The sequence below is a fragment of the Mus caroli genome, chromosome 16 (genome assembly GCF_900094665.2).
Source record: "Mus caroli chromosome 16, CAROLI_EIJ_v1.1, whole genome shotgun sequence".
Taxonomy (NCBI): domain Eukaryota; kingdom Metazoa; phylum Chordata; class Mammalia; order Rodentia; family Muridae; genus Mus; species Mus caroli.
The window spans coordinates 79,352,283-79,364,690 of NC_034585.1; the positions used below are offsets into that span (position 1 = coordinate 79,352,283).

Here is a 12,408-nt window from a genome sequence, read left to right on the forward strand (position 1 = left end):
GTGGGACCCTTTCAGGCTGCCTAGTCTAGCCTCAATGAGAGAAGTTGTGCCTAGCCTTAACTAAAACTTTTTATGCTAGGGCTGGTTGATATCCATGAGAGGCCTCCCCTTTTCTGAAGAGAAACAGAGTGGATGAGGTGGGAGAAAGGACTGGGAGGAGAGGAAAGAGGGGAAGTTCCAGTCGGGATGTATAATTAATTAGGAAAAAAAAGATTTTTTTTAATTAATTAGGAAATAATTATCTAGAAAAGGAAACCCAGCTTTTCTTGCTCACTCTCATCAGCTAAATAAACCTAGGAGCAGAGGTGGGGCAGGGAGAAAGCTGGGAGAAACTGAGGCACGCACAGAAACTGTGGCATAACAGACATTTCCTGAGAATACATGGTCAGGGCCTGAAAGAATGGGGAAACTTGAAGTAAAATACAAGTGGGAAAAACATGCATATGAAGGAAATTAAATAAATACAGCTCAAAATTCCTAAGTGAGCAGACCCACTAAGTACCAAGAAGGATAACAGCTTGAGAGACTGGCACAGCTACAGAATGTCAGAATTCCGTAACAACAAAAGCAAGGTCCCACAAGTGTCCAGCACAGACTGGAGTCTGGGGGCACAGAGCTTCAGGTTAAAAGCAGACAAGAACCGGACTGTCAGTCTTGTCAGCATTGTCACTTGCCAGAAGCCAACCGGGCTCTTTCTGAGTCCTGATAGGAAACTGTTTTCAAAATAGAATTCCATATCTAGTCAAACAGCTGCTCAAAGCCAGCACAGCTAAAAGCCAGTGTAGGCACCCGGTTCACCTTGCCTTACAGATTTTCCCCTAGGACAGACAGTGGAGAACAGCTCCAGAGAATGAGAGCCGGGCCTAGTGAATTTCAGTACATGATATATTCTATTTACAACATTTTCACAATAATGTTTATTACATATATATGTGTGTGTGTGTGTATGTATATATATATATATATATATATATATGTATATATATATATAATCTAAAAAGAGAAAACCACTTTTGGAGGCTAGCATCTGGTAGCATCTAACAGTACTCCACTACCAGAATGCAATCTTACCCAGGTATCCCTGCGGGAGGCAGCACCTATGAGAGTAGAGCAGCCTTGCTAAGAAAGATCACCTGCACTCTCCTGGTGATGAAACAGAAACACTGTCTTAACAAGTGGGAACTAAATAAAATGCTCACACGCTAATTCTAGGACTTGGAAGGCAGAGGCAGGAGGGCTGTATAGCCAGTTCCAGGCCAGATTTAACTACATACTGAGACGCTGTCTCAAATAAAACAACTGAGACGCTCTGGGGAGGGAGGGGCCTGGGGGTGCTTAGCACATTGGCACATAGTAGCTACACAGTTAACAGCATCGCCCATCTGCAAACACATTATTTCGAACAAGGATGTTTACTATAGCACTCTTTAAACAGGCCCAAACTGGCACACACACACAGTGTAATTTCACATGTGTCTATCCATGAGGAGGAGGCGCACGGGCCTCCTTAAAGTACTGTATCTGCAGAGCAGGAACAGACACACATTGTATTAAAAGCTTTTATTTTAATTTACTATACATATTTAAATTTTAGAACACTACTGGGTGGATTCGGTGTTCTCTGTCTGTCTGACTTCATCTTCAGTTACCTGTGAAGACAGCAACAGTTTTACTCTTACAGCTCTTTCAGCCCACCCTGTGCACAGTTCAACCCCTACTCCCCCTCCTGTGAAGACCTGTCCCACTTCCTTCAGGAATTATCACAGAGTTTAACAACAACAAAACAAGTTCCAATATAAACCACCAAGTGTGTCCATTAAAAACTCTGTAACAGAAGGCATATTACACGTAGGCTTCCTAAGTTTCTCACCTTATTCTTATCTATAAGACAAAAGCATTACTATGAGAAAAATTAGCAGGAGTGAAACACAGGGTATTCTTCATCACTGTGTCTTACTGCGGGCCCATTTCTATTTGGAAGAGACTGTGACAGACCCAGTGCAAAGGGATACCAGTAAATTCCATGTTCCTAACCCATGGACACAAGTGTCCTGAAAAAGTAAGCAACTTGAAAATAAAAGTCATGTGCATAATCTGTTTGTCTGTAAGCCTTTTTCACACATTTAGCAGTCATGGCAACTTTAAAGCTCAGAAGCCTTAATTTTTCAAATGCTCATTAAGTTTATAAAATTAAAAAAAAAAAAGAGTGGGGACTCAATTAGAACTAGCATAGCTACTAAGAACAATTATATCATTTCTCTTCCAGTTCTACAGTATGACTTGCATGCTGGTAACAAACTTAAAGGCAAATTCTAGCTGTATTCTTGCCAAAAGATCATCAGAATGAAAATCACTGTTAGTGAAACAAATGACTACTCTCTGTTCTTTCTTTGTTTTATTTTTGGTTTGTTTTCGTTAGGTTTTGGTTGTTGCTTAATTTCTAAGAAGTTTCTTCATAGAAGGAATCTCTAAAGTGGAAACTTACCATTTTCCGAGATCTTTCCAATAGCTTGTCCCATATTGTAAACTGTGCCTGAAAGAAAAGAAAATATTTGCTATAAATGACATATGAAGGGAAGCTGAGGTATTTAGATTTATTTTATCCTTACATGTGTGTTTCATCTACATATATGTATGCGTACCACATCTGTGCCTGGTACCTAGGGAGGTCAGAAAGGGGCATCAAATCCCTGGAACCGGCGTGGTGAACTGTTGTGAGCCATTATATAGTTACTGGGAATTGAACCCAAGTCCTCTGCAAAAACAAGTATTCTTAACCACTGAGCCATCTCACTAGCCCTCCAAAGGAAGTATGTTCAAATCTTTACATACAGCATTTTAAAGACTGCATGTCTGTATATGGGCATGGGCATGTTGGGGAGGGTAGTTTTGCAAGAATGCTAGAGGCCTCAGATGCCTAGCACTGGAGTTACAATGGTTGGAGCCTCCCTGGGTGGGTTTGTAGTGCTGAGTAATCTCTCCCGCTCTGCTTGGCTGGGACATGGTCTCCCTCCCACTTCATCCTGCTACATCATTTCCATCCATCCTGAAAGCATTCTTTCTAGGAGGAAGCACGGAGGGTGCCCCACTTCCCCAAACACTACAGTTCTTTCCCTAACAAGCTAATCTCAGCCTGCAGAGGTCACCCTTTAAATCCTATCACCCACTCACAGAGGAAGCCATTAGGACCAACTGCACTGCTGTGACACTGACAGACCCAGGACTCAGCAAACTAAACCACCCAAGGTCAAGCAGAAAGCTAACAAGGTGACACAGAGGCACAGGAGTACTCAGGGACCTTTCACATGAAGTCTGTAATAAAAGGTAGCATTATTAACTAGCTACATGCAAACCCTTCTGAAGGCAGGATGGTATGCCAAAGAAAACCACGCCTTCCTGAGACCAAAGGAACTGGTGCAGAGGCTTTATAGTGTAACTGGGATAGAGCAGACAGAAGGAGGGACTTGCAGTGAGGTCAGCAAGTCAAGCAGAGTAGCCACTGCAGAGCTGTGTAAAAAAAAACCACGGTCGGTTTACTGGAGAGAGACCACTGCATCTGTATATGGTGCACCTATAATTCCAACTTTAGCAGGCAAAAGCAGGAGAGTCAGAAGATCAAGGTTACCCTCATCTACACAGTGAGTTCAAGGTCAGCCAGCCTGGACAAAAAAAAAAAAAAGGAAACACCTAATGGGCTGGGTCAGTAGCTCCGAGGTTAAAAGCTCTGTCTAATCCAAGGAACCCAGGCTTAATTCCTAGTACTTTCATGTCGGCTCATAACCATCTGGAACTCTAGTTCCTTGGGATCAGATGCCATCTTCTGACCTCCATAGACAACGCGAAGCAGATACACAAAACCCTCATATACATAAAGAAGTTAAACATACGGACTTGATTACAAGTCACAGGCTACACTATGGAGCGTGACATTGCAGGCAGAAAGTGGTAAGAGACTCAGCAATCCATCTGGTCAGATGCTGCTGTGCAGTGGAGAGCTTAGAATCAGTGTGTTCTGAGTAGGAGTCAAGGACTGGGAAGGAAGGAAGAATCAAGGATTATCTCAAGGAAGTAGAAGGGGAAGAAGCGCATGCGCAGAAGTCCACACAGTGTCATCAAACTTCCTAAGAGGCAGGGTGACTCTATCCTGTCGACCATCCTTTTCAATAGCACAGTCTTGATTGCTGCAGCTATAACCAGGTTGTGAAGGTAAGATGGTACCTCCCATATTACAATCTACTGAAACTGTTTTAACATAGTTACTCTTCCCTCCAGTCCAACTTTAGGCTCTGTGTATTAGAAAAATTTTAAATGAAAGAAATAAAATATCCCATACTAATATATTAGGAAACAGACATATTAAAGGTACAGTGGTTTGAAACTGCTTGGCCCAGGGAGTGGTCTTGTTGGAGTAGGTGTGGCCTTGCTGGAGGAAGTGTCACTGTGGGGGTGGGCTTTGAGACCCTCCTAAAAGCCACATGGGAGCCAGTCTTCTGTTTGCCTTGCCTTTGGAACAAGATGTAGAACTCTCAGCTCTCCCAGCATCACGCTTCCTTGATGATACTGGACTGAACCTCTGACCCTGTAAGCCAGCCCCAATTAAATGTTGTCCTTTCTAAGAGTTGCCTTGGTCATGGTGTCTCTTCACAGCAATGTAAATCCTAACTAAGACAAAAGGTAACAATTCTTTCCGTACTGCTAGAGAGGTTTAGACATTCCTGTTATGATCCCAAAATGATTAAAGTGAAATGAAATACAAAGGAATTAGAGTAGTTAAACTCTTCTATGAAAATACATATATATATTTGGGAAGCTTCCGAAACTGAGCTCCAGATGGCTTTCGTAAGTGTCGTTAGAATAAGATACCTCTCCTCCACCCCACACCTACACCCCTCCCCCACTTAGACCATCCTCGCCATCATCCCCCCTTTCTCCTTCCTATCATGTGTTCTACAACCCCCTCCCCACCACTGTCCCCACTCCTAGCCGAGTGATTGACAGCAGGGGCCGGAGATCAACTTTCTTTAAGGGTCAGGACCATGGTAGTTCTGCCACACTCTAACCTGTAAGACTCATGAGTATATAGGCAGCACAAACTGGACTCAGTGGGAAATAAAAACAGAAGGCACAAAGCTGGAAGGGGTTAGAAGACAATGGATGTGAGAGGAACTAATGGAAGAGGGGAAACAAAGATGACCAACGTACACTGTATGCATGAAACTTTTAATTAATGAAATTAATAAAAACACACTGGTCAGGCATCAATCATGGCACATGCCTTAGTCCCAGCCCTTTGTGGGCAGAGGCAGGTGGAACAGGACGGCCAGGAGTATAGAGAGACCCTGTCTCAAACAAACAAATATATTGAGAAAAATTTTTTAAAAAATGCGATTTTGACAAAGACCAATAAAATGGGAGAGATTATTCTACCACATTCCATGCCCTTTTGTATTGCAGCGATGAACACTGTGGTATGAGAGGTGGATTCGTGTGACCAGTGGAACAGAACTGAAAGTGAAGAAGCAGCCCCACCCAGCCCACTTTCGTGTCCCCACCCTGACTGCAACATTTGTTTCCTAAGACATCAGCACTGAGAACGCAGCCACCTATTATTCCCATACCTGCAATTACCACAAAGTCCAATGTTTACAAAAGAGTGAAAGAAAAAGCTTGAGCAAGTAGTGGGGGCAATGTGGGAAGAGAGTGACACAGGAGGCCCGGGGCATCCTGGGTCCTCTCTGCCTGACAGCGCACCAGGGGCCTCACTCACTAACAGGTGAGTGCACCATCGCTTTTTTTCTCCCAGGCTACTTTGGAAAATTAACAATAACATCTCGATTCGACTGAATTCTTCCAATAATTTTTTCTTCCTTGAATGAACCTTTGCTCCTAAGCAAGTGTGTTGCAAATCATGAAGAGGCTTGCAAATTTATTAGTAGAAGACAAGGAAAATGAAAATGCATATTCTTCAAGGTTTTATAAAATCAATTCTAGACTCAACACGTCCCCAACCTAGAAGGCTCGAAGCTTCGGGTTACTTACTCGCAAGTGAATGGGTAAAGACAGGCCTTGAAATCTTCGAATGAGGTTCGGCTGGCTGGGATTAAGATTGTGGACCGCTGACACTTCATACTGAAAGCAAACACTTGTTCTTGGAATAAGGGGGCCTTCACTTACATCAATGAAGTCACCGATTCTGGTTTGATATAGAAAAACAAGCAAAGAAACCCTTAGTAACAAATCACAGTAGTTTGAAAAATAAATGTACTTCTCCTTACAGCTGTATCTCAATTCAGAGATAATCTGACTCAATCCACCTGTCACAAGCCCTGATGTACAATGTCAAGAGGGTAAATTGACAATTATAAGACAAGTCTTTTCCTTAACTAGGATTCACACAAATACCAAGGGTTTTCAGAGTCATGAAACACATCATGCTCTCAGCACATGCAACTTGTCTTAGACTAATAACCTATAACCTTACAGTCACCCACAGTAACTGAGTCTGTAACTCAGCATGCAGAACACAATGAGCACAGAAATGAAGGACTGTTTCAGGAAGATACACTGTGACTCTGGAGCTGGGGATGCCCTCAGAGCTAAAGGAGCACTTGCCAAGCATGCATAGACCCCCCTCAGGACCCACATAGCCAAGCATAGCTACACATGCCTGTGAGCACAGTCAGAGGACTGACAGGGATGAATCCTGGAACTCACTGGCTTGCCAGTGTAGCTGAAGCCACAAGCTTCCTGTTTGGTGAGAGCCATGTCTCAAGGGATAAGACAGAGGCCAAGAGAAGCCACTCCATGTCCCCTGGCCTCTGAACACACACTGGGGAGTGTGCACCCACGAGCTCCTGTTCTCTCCTTCCCTTCCCTCCTCCCACTCCTTTCTCCTGAACACTGCTCTCCATGGGAAAACGTCAACATAAGCAGTGGATTTTCTTCATCCTTGCAGCAGAGTCCATTGCAATTTAACTTATATGAAACACAAATTACAAATTAGCATTCATAGTTCTACACACAAAACTCTCATGTCCAATTCCTATCTTAATGGTTTGCCCAATCTGAAAATCAACTCTCAAAAATTACTATTTTAACATTTTCAACTCTTCAGCTGAATAAAAATAAATCATAAAATCACATGTGGTAGCCTATGCCTGTAATCCCAGCACTCAGGAGGCTGAAGCAAAGGGTTCACATATTCCAGCCCAGTTTACAGAGACGTTGTCTCAAGCAAACAAACAGAAAGGTAGAAAATACATAAAAAGCCAGTCAGAAAGTACAGCTGATCCTCAAGATCATGTGAAACGCCTAGGCGCCACCACTTCCAACCCAGACAGCCCACGTGCACCTCCTGTGTCAGCACACGTGGCTAGGATGAGCTTAGGCTTACTGTAGCAGCGCCGCCCGAGTTACACGGACTCTCACCTGTGTAACTTGACTATTCTCTCGGGATTCTGAGATGCCTTCTCCTCTATGAAGTCCACTTTGTACCTGAAAAGCAGCACACACACAAGTCAGACTCTACACAGACAACAACCTCTAAAGATGCCGCCCTCCATTCAAGCTTCCTCCTCATTTCCCTCGCCCCAGGCTCCAACCCCACAGTCCAATGACCTCTGATTCTCCCCTTTGCTCATCTTCCTCTCACAGCACTGTCCACTGGCCTCAGGGACAGGCCCACAGCCTGACAATCCAGCTCTTAGGCCACCCCCATTTCCCTTCCCTTTAGGGCAGTCTATCCTACACCGCAATTTTTACTTAGCCTTCTGCCCTGAAGTAGCTTTCTTGACCTCCACTGATGCAGTTGGATTCCTCACACCTCTAATCCAGCCTCTAATCCAGGTTTCTCTTCTGTGCTAGAGACCCAAGACTTCCTGACATCCACCAGGGTTTTTGATGTGGCTGATTTTGTGTGTCAACTTGAACAAGTTAGAGTCATCAGACCAGACAGCCTCAGATGAGGAAATATACTTCCTCAGTTAGTGATTGATGGAGGAGGGCTCAGGCTATTGTGGATGGTGCCATCCCTGGGTTAGTATCCCGAGTTCTATAAGAAGGTAGACTGAGCAAGCTAAGGGTAGCAAGCCAGTCCCTCCACGGCCTCTGCATCAGCTCCTGCCTGACTTCTTCCAGTGATGAACTATGATCTGGAAGTGTAAGCTGAATAAACCCATCCCTCCCCAGCTTGTTTTGGTCATGATGTTTTTGTAGCAGCAATAGAAAACCCTTAGACAGTATTCTACTAATACCTTAAACCCCCAGTCATCAAACTGTACAACAAAAAAGTCTCCCTCTTCAAATTTAAACATGTTTTTCATGCATTTCCTATCTTAATATTATAACATAACCGTTCATGTGTCTAAGTGAAAAACCAGAGATGTCCTTGATTCTTTTAATACCACATCCCTGTATCAACTGCATCACCAAGTCCTACCAATTCTACTGCCTTAAGTCTCTCAAGGTGTAGGGGAAGGGGTAGGGGAAGGGGTCGTGGAGGCGCAGAAGAATGGGAAAGGGGAAGGGGAGGAGCAGTGGGAAGCACTGGTTTACACCTGTCATCCTTCTTCTGTCAGACACCCATGCACATAGAGATGCCAATTCTGTGACTATGTGTCTTTCCTAACGCTCCTTTGTGAAATGCTCTAGTCTGCAAGCCATTGATGGCACCCTCAGTCCTCACAAAAGCAGGAGGCTCAGTCACTAAATGGCCTTCCACAGTCCAACACTCTGTCCTCCTACACTTTCCAAACCTTTCCCCCTTCCTCCCACCACACACAGAACAAGAATATGCTTAAAAAAATGCTTCCCAGGAAAGGGCTTCGCAGTAGATCCTTTGGGAAACATTGTCTTCTAACCTTTGGGAGGCCTTTGTTTTGCAACTGGGCTAACCGTATCTTTCACATCTCCATTAATTAATGTCTCTGGAAGATACTACAAGGTATACTGCTTTGCAAGATGCCAAGCTAGGTAATAAATGGAGGAGCTTCTTAAACTAGCTCATTTTAAGGGTAAGAGGTGTGAGAGGCCGAGCAGGACGTGAAGAGCTGACAAATCCTCAAACTATTTCATGGAGAAGAGCAGAAGCTGAAGGCATCGGCACTGCCCAAACCGCTGGCATTTTCAATCTCAGCCTTGGCCTTGGAGTGAAAGAACGAGGGGAAAGGCTGCCCAGTCCATAAATACACAGGTTATCACTTCAGAGTGGAGGGAAACATACTATCTGGATAAAAAGGGAAGGGCCAGCCTAAAAAAACAGACAACTAAAACATAATGAGAAAGTTATTGAGGGCACAGGGACCACTTTTCTCAGAAGTCAGCAATGAAATTAATAAATGGCAATACAGAAAGAACAACGTATTGCAGAAAAACAAATCTTAGGGCAAAAAAAAATTAAAATGATGTCTTATATAAATCAAATATAAAAATTCCTGGTGAGCATGGACATACAAGAGGGCCACAGCCTCAGGAATTTCAAATACTAAGACAGGAAAATAAGAAGTTCAAAGTCAACCTGCAGAACACTCTCTCAAAATCAAAAGTGAAAAAAAAGGGCTGGAAATATAGCCCAATGGTAGAGTACTTACCCAGCATGCACAAGTCCCTAGGTTCAACCCCCACTACCAGAAAAAAAAAAAAAAAAAAAATATATATATATATATATATATATATATATGTAAGAAAAATAACAAAATGTCTTAGCATCTAATGAGTTTCCCTCATTACATGCTATTCTTGGAGATCAGGCTTGTTTGAAAGGCAGTCAGCGCTTACTTGTTATGTTGAAATATTTCCAAAGCCACTTTTGCATCAACTTCCAGAGTTTCAAAGGGAAGATCCCTATATATTAAAGTATGGGCATCTTTTGTGAAAGACCGCAGGTTCTCCTAAGAAAAGAAAGAATTAACTGTTAGTAACCATTCACCCAAATGCATTTCACCGTAGGTCAGAAGACAAACCGCACATTTAGTGCATAGAGCTAAGTTTAAGCCGGGCATGGTGGCGCACGCCTTTAATCCCAGCACTTGGGAGGCAGAGGCAGGCAGATTTCTGAGTTCGAGGCCAGCCTGGTCTACAAGGTAAGTTCCAGGACAGCCAGGGCAATAGCGAGAAACCCTGTCTCGAAAAACCAAAAAAAAAAAAAAAAATCTAAGTTTAAGAGAAAGAAAAAAGGAAAAACTAATATTTTAGGACATTTTTCATTCATAGTGTTCCAATATGTACACCACACACACTCGTTCAATTCCAGAAACTAAAAAATGTATAAGGTATTATACTGGTTAGTAAAAACTGCTAAAGATAGATCTGCACATAAATTTTTAACATTTTACCCAAAACATAAAAATAAATTCTGACTAAAATTATAATGCAACAAGTAGAAACACTAAAAAGCAAGGAGATTACAAACGTGCACTGCGCACACATGACTAAACCTAGTTCAATAACAGCAAGAGAACAACAGCGCTGCTCCATTCCTCCGTTTCCCTGGTCATGCAATACAGGCTATGTGATCCCATGGGGAACCCTGAGCTTGTGAACTAGAAAAACCTGCTTCTTGTTGTGGTGTGGCTCAATCCCAGCACACACCTTTAACCCAAGAGCCTTCTGTAAACAAGAGCTAAATAAAGCCAACAAGCGGTCAAGCGGTGGAGGGAGCAAACAGTGGACAGGGAATAAACATAGAAGCCAGGACAGAGAAAGGAGGGCCTTCGAGGTGAAGGATATCGAAGACAGCATGAAGAAGGCGCTCTTTCCTCTTCAGAGGTGTGGGTGGAGTGGGAAGGTCTGCTAGCTGCTTCTCTGAGCTAACAGGCTTTCACCCCATCATCTGGCTCCTAGGTCTTCATTTGGCAAATCAAACATCTGAAATTTTGTTTTTAAAACAACAGTTATGTAGTCAACAAATCCCAGACCATTCAGGATCACCACTATTTAAGGAACAGAAAATACATAATTAGTTGAGGTTTTGATATGTATGTCATTGCTATTTGGGTCAGTTTTTCATATCTAATCTCCTACCTTAAAAAAAAAAAAAAGGTTATTGATTGTATTTGTATGTCTGTGTGTGCAACTGCCTAGAGAAGCCAGAAGAGGGTGTCAGATCTATTGTAACTGGAGTTACAGGCAGGCAGTTATAAGTGCCTGATGTAGATTCTAGGAACAGAACCCAGGTCAGATCAGCACATGCTCTTTTAATTACTGAGCCATTTCTCCGGCCACATCTTCCTCTTGATATGACTCTTGCAAATAAAGAACTCTCACTGTATGCAAAATACTAAAATAGTTTAAGGTGGTAGTTTTCAAACTCATGTGTGTGTGTGTGTGTGTGTATAGTGTTGTGTAGTAAGTGTAGAGTATGTATACCTGTTAAGGTGACAGGTACATGATGGAGCCAGAAGAGAACATCAGGTATCAGGTGTCCTGCTCTCTCACTCTCTACCATATTCCCATGAAACAGTGTTGACCACAGGACCTGAAGCTCTGTGGGGTGATCAGCAAACCCTCAGCAATCCCGCCCCCATCTCTGCTCCCAAAAGTGCAAGGGGCTACAATTAAGTACAGTCACATGTAGCTTTTTACATGGACACTAGAGATTTGAACTCAGAACCTCTTGCCTGCACGGCATCGTAATTAGGATTTTTATCACTGTGATAAAACACCATGACCACAAGCAACTGGAGGAGGAAAAGATGTAATTCTCTCACACTTTCACATCACAACACATCAGCAAAGGAGGTCTGGGCAGGAACTCAAAGCAGGAACTGATGCAGAGGCAATGGAGTAGTATGGCTTAGTGGCTGCTCCCACGGCTTGCTCAGCCTGCCTTCTTCTAGCACCCAAGAGCATCAGGGATGGTACCACTGACATGAACTGGGCCTTCCCACATCCATCACTAATTACGAAAGTTCTATACAGACTTATCCACAGGCCAATCTGGTGGGGGCACTTTCTCAATTGAAGTTCGTTTTTCCCCTATGATTCTTGCTTCCGTCAAGTTGACAAAAAAACAGATAGCACACACAGCAAGCATTCTTATTGAGTCATCTTATATGTTTTATATTCTGGACGTCCTAAACACTACTGCTTTAAGAATGGCACTCCAAAAACCAAGATGGTGGCACACACCTTTAATCCTAGCACTCAGGAGGCAGAGGCAGAGGCAGAGGCAGGAGCTCTAGGACCTTGATGTCAACCTGTTGTACATAGTTAATTCCACGACAGCCAGGACCATACATAAAACCCTGTCTCAAGCAAAAAACAAAACAGACAGACCAAACACTCAAAAAATAAACAAACAAAAAAGAAAACGTCGGGCTGGTGAGATGGCTCAGTGGGTAAGAGCACCCGACTGCTCTTCCGAAGGTCCAGAGTTCAAATCCCAGCAACCACATGGTGGCTCACAACCAT

General features: G+C 43.2%; 1 protein-coding gene across 1 annotated transcript in view; it reads right to left on the minus strand.

Annotated features, from left to right (window-relative positions):
- Positions 1-1,545: 1,545 nt before the first annotated feature.
- Mrpl39 (mitochondrial ribosomal protein L39) overlaps positions 1,546-12,408 on the minus strand; it is a 16,152-nt gene continuing 5,289 nt past the window's right edge. Inside the window, exons 6-10 of the mRNA XM_021184913.2 lie at positions 9,775-9,887; positions 7,429-7,494; positions 6,040-6,193; positions 2,486-2,533; positions 1,546-1,649 (exon numbers count right to left, since the gene is read on the minus strand). Coding sequence (XP_021040572.1) covers positions 1,599-1,649; positions 2,486-2,533; positions 6,040-6,193; positions 7,429-7,494; positions 9,775-9,887 — 432 coding nt within the window. The 3' untranslated portion in view covers positions 1,546-1,598. The remainder of the gene's footprint in view (positions 1,650-2,485; positions 2,534-6,039; positions 6,194-7,428; positions 7,495-9,774; positions 9,888-12,408) is intronic.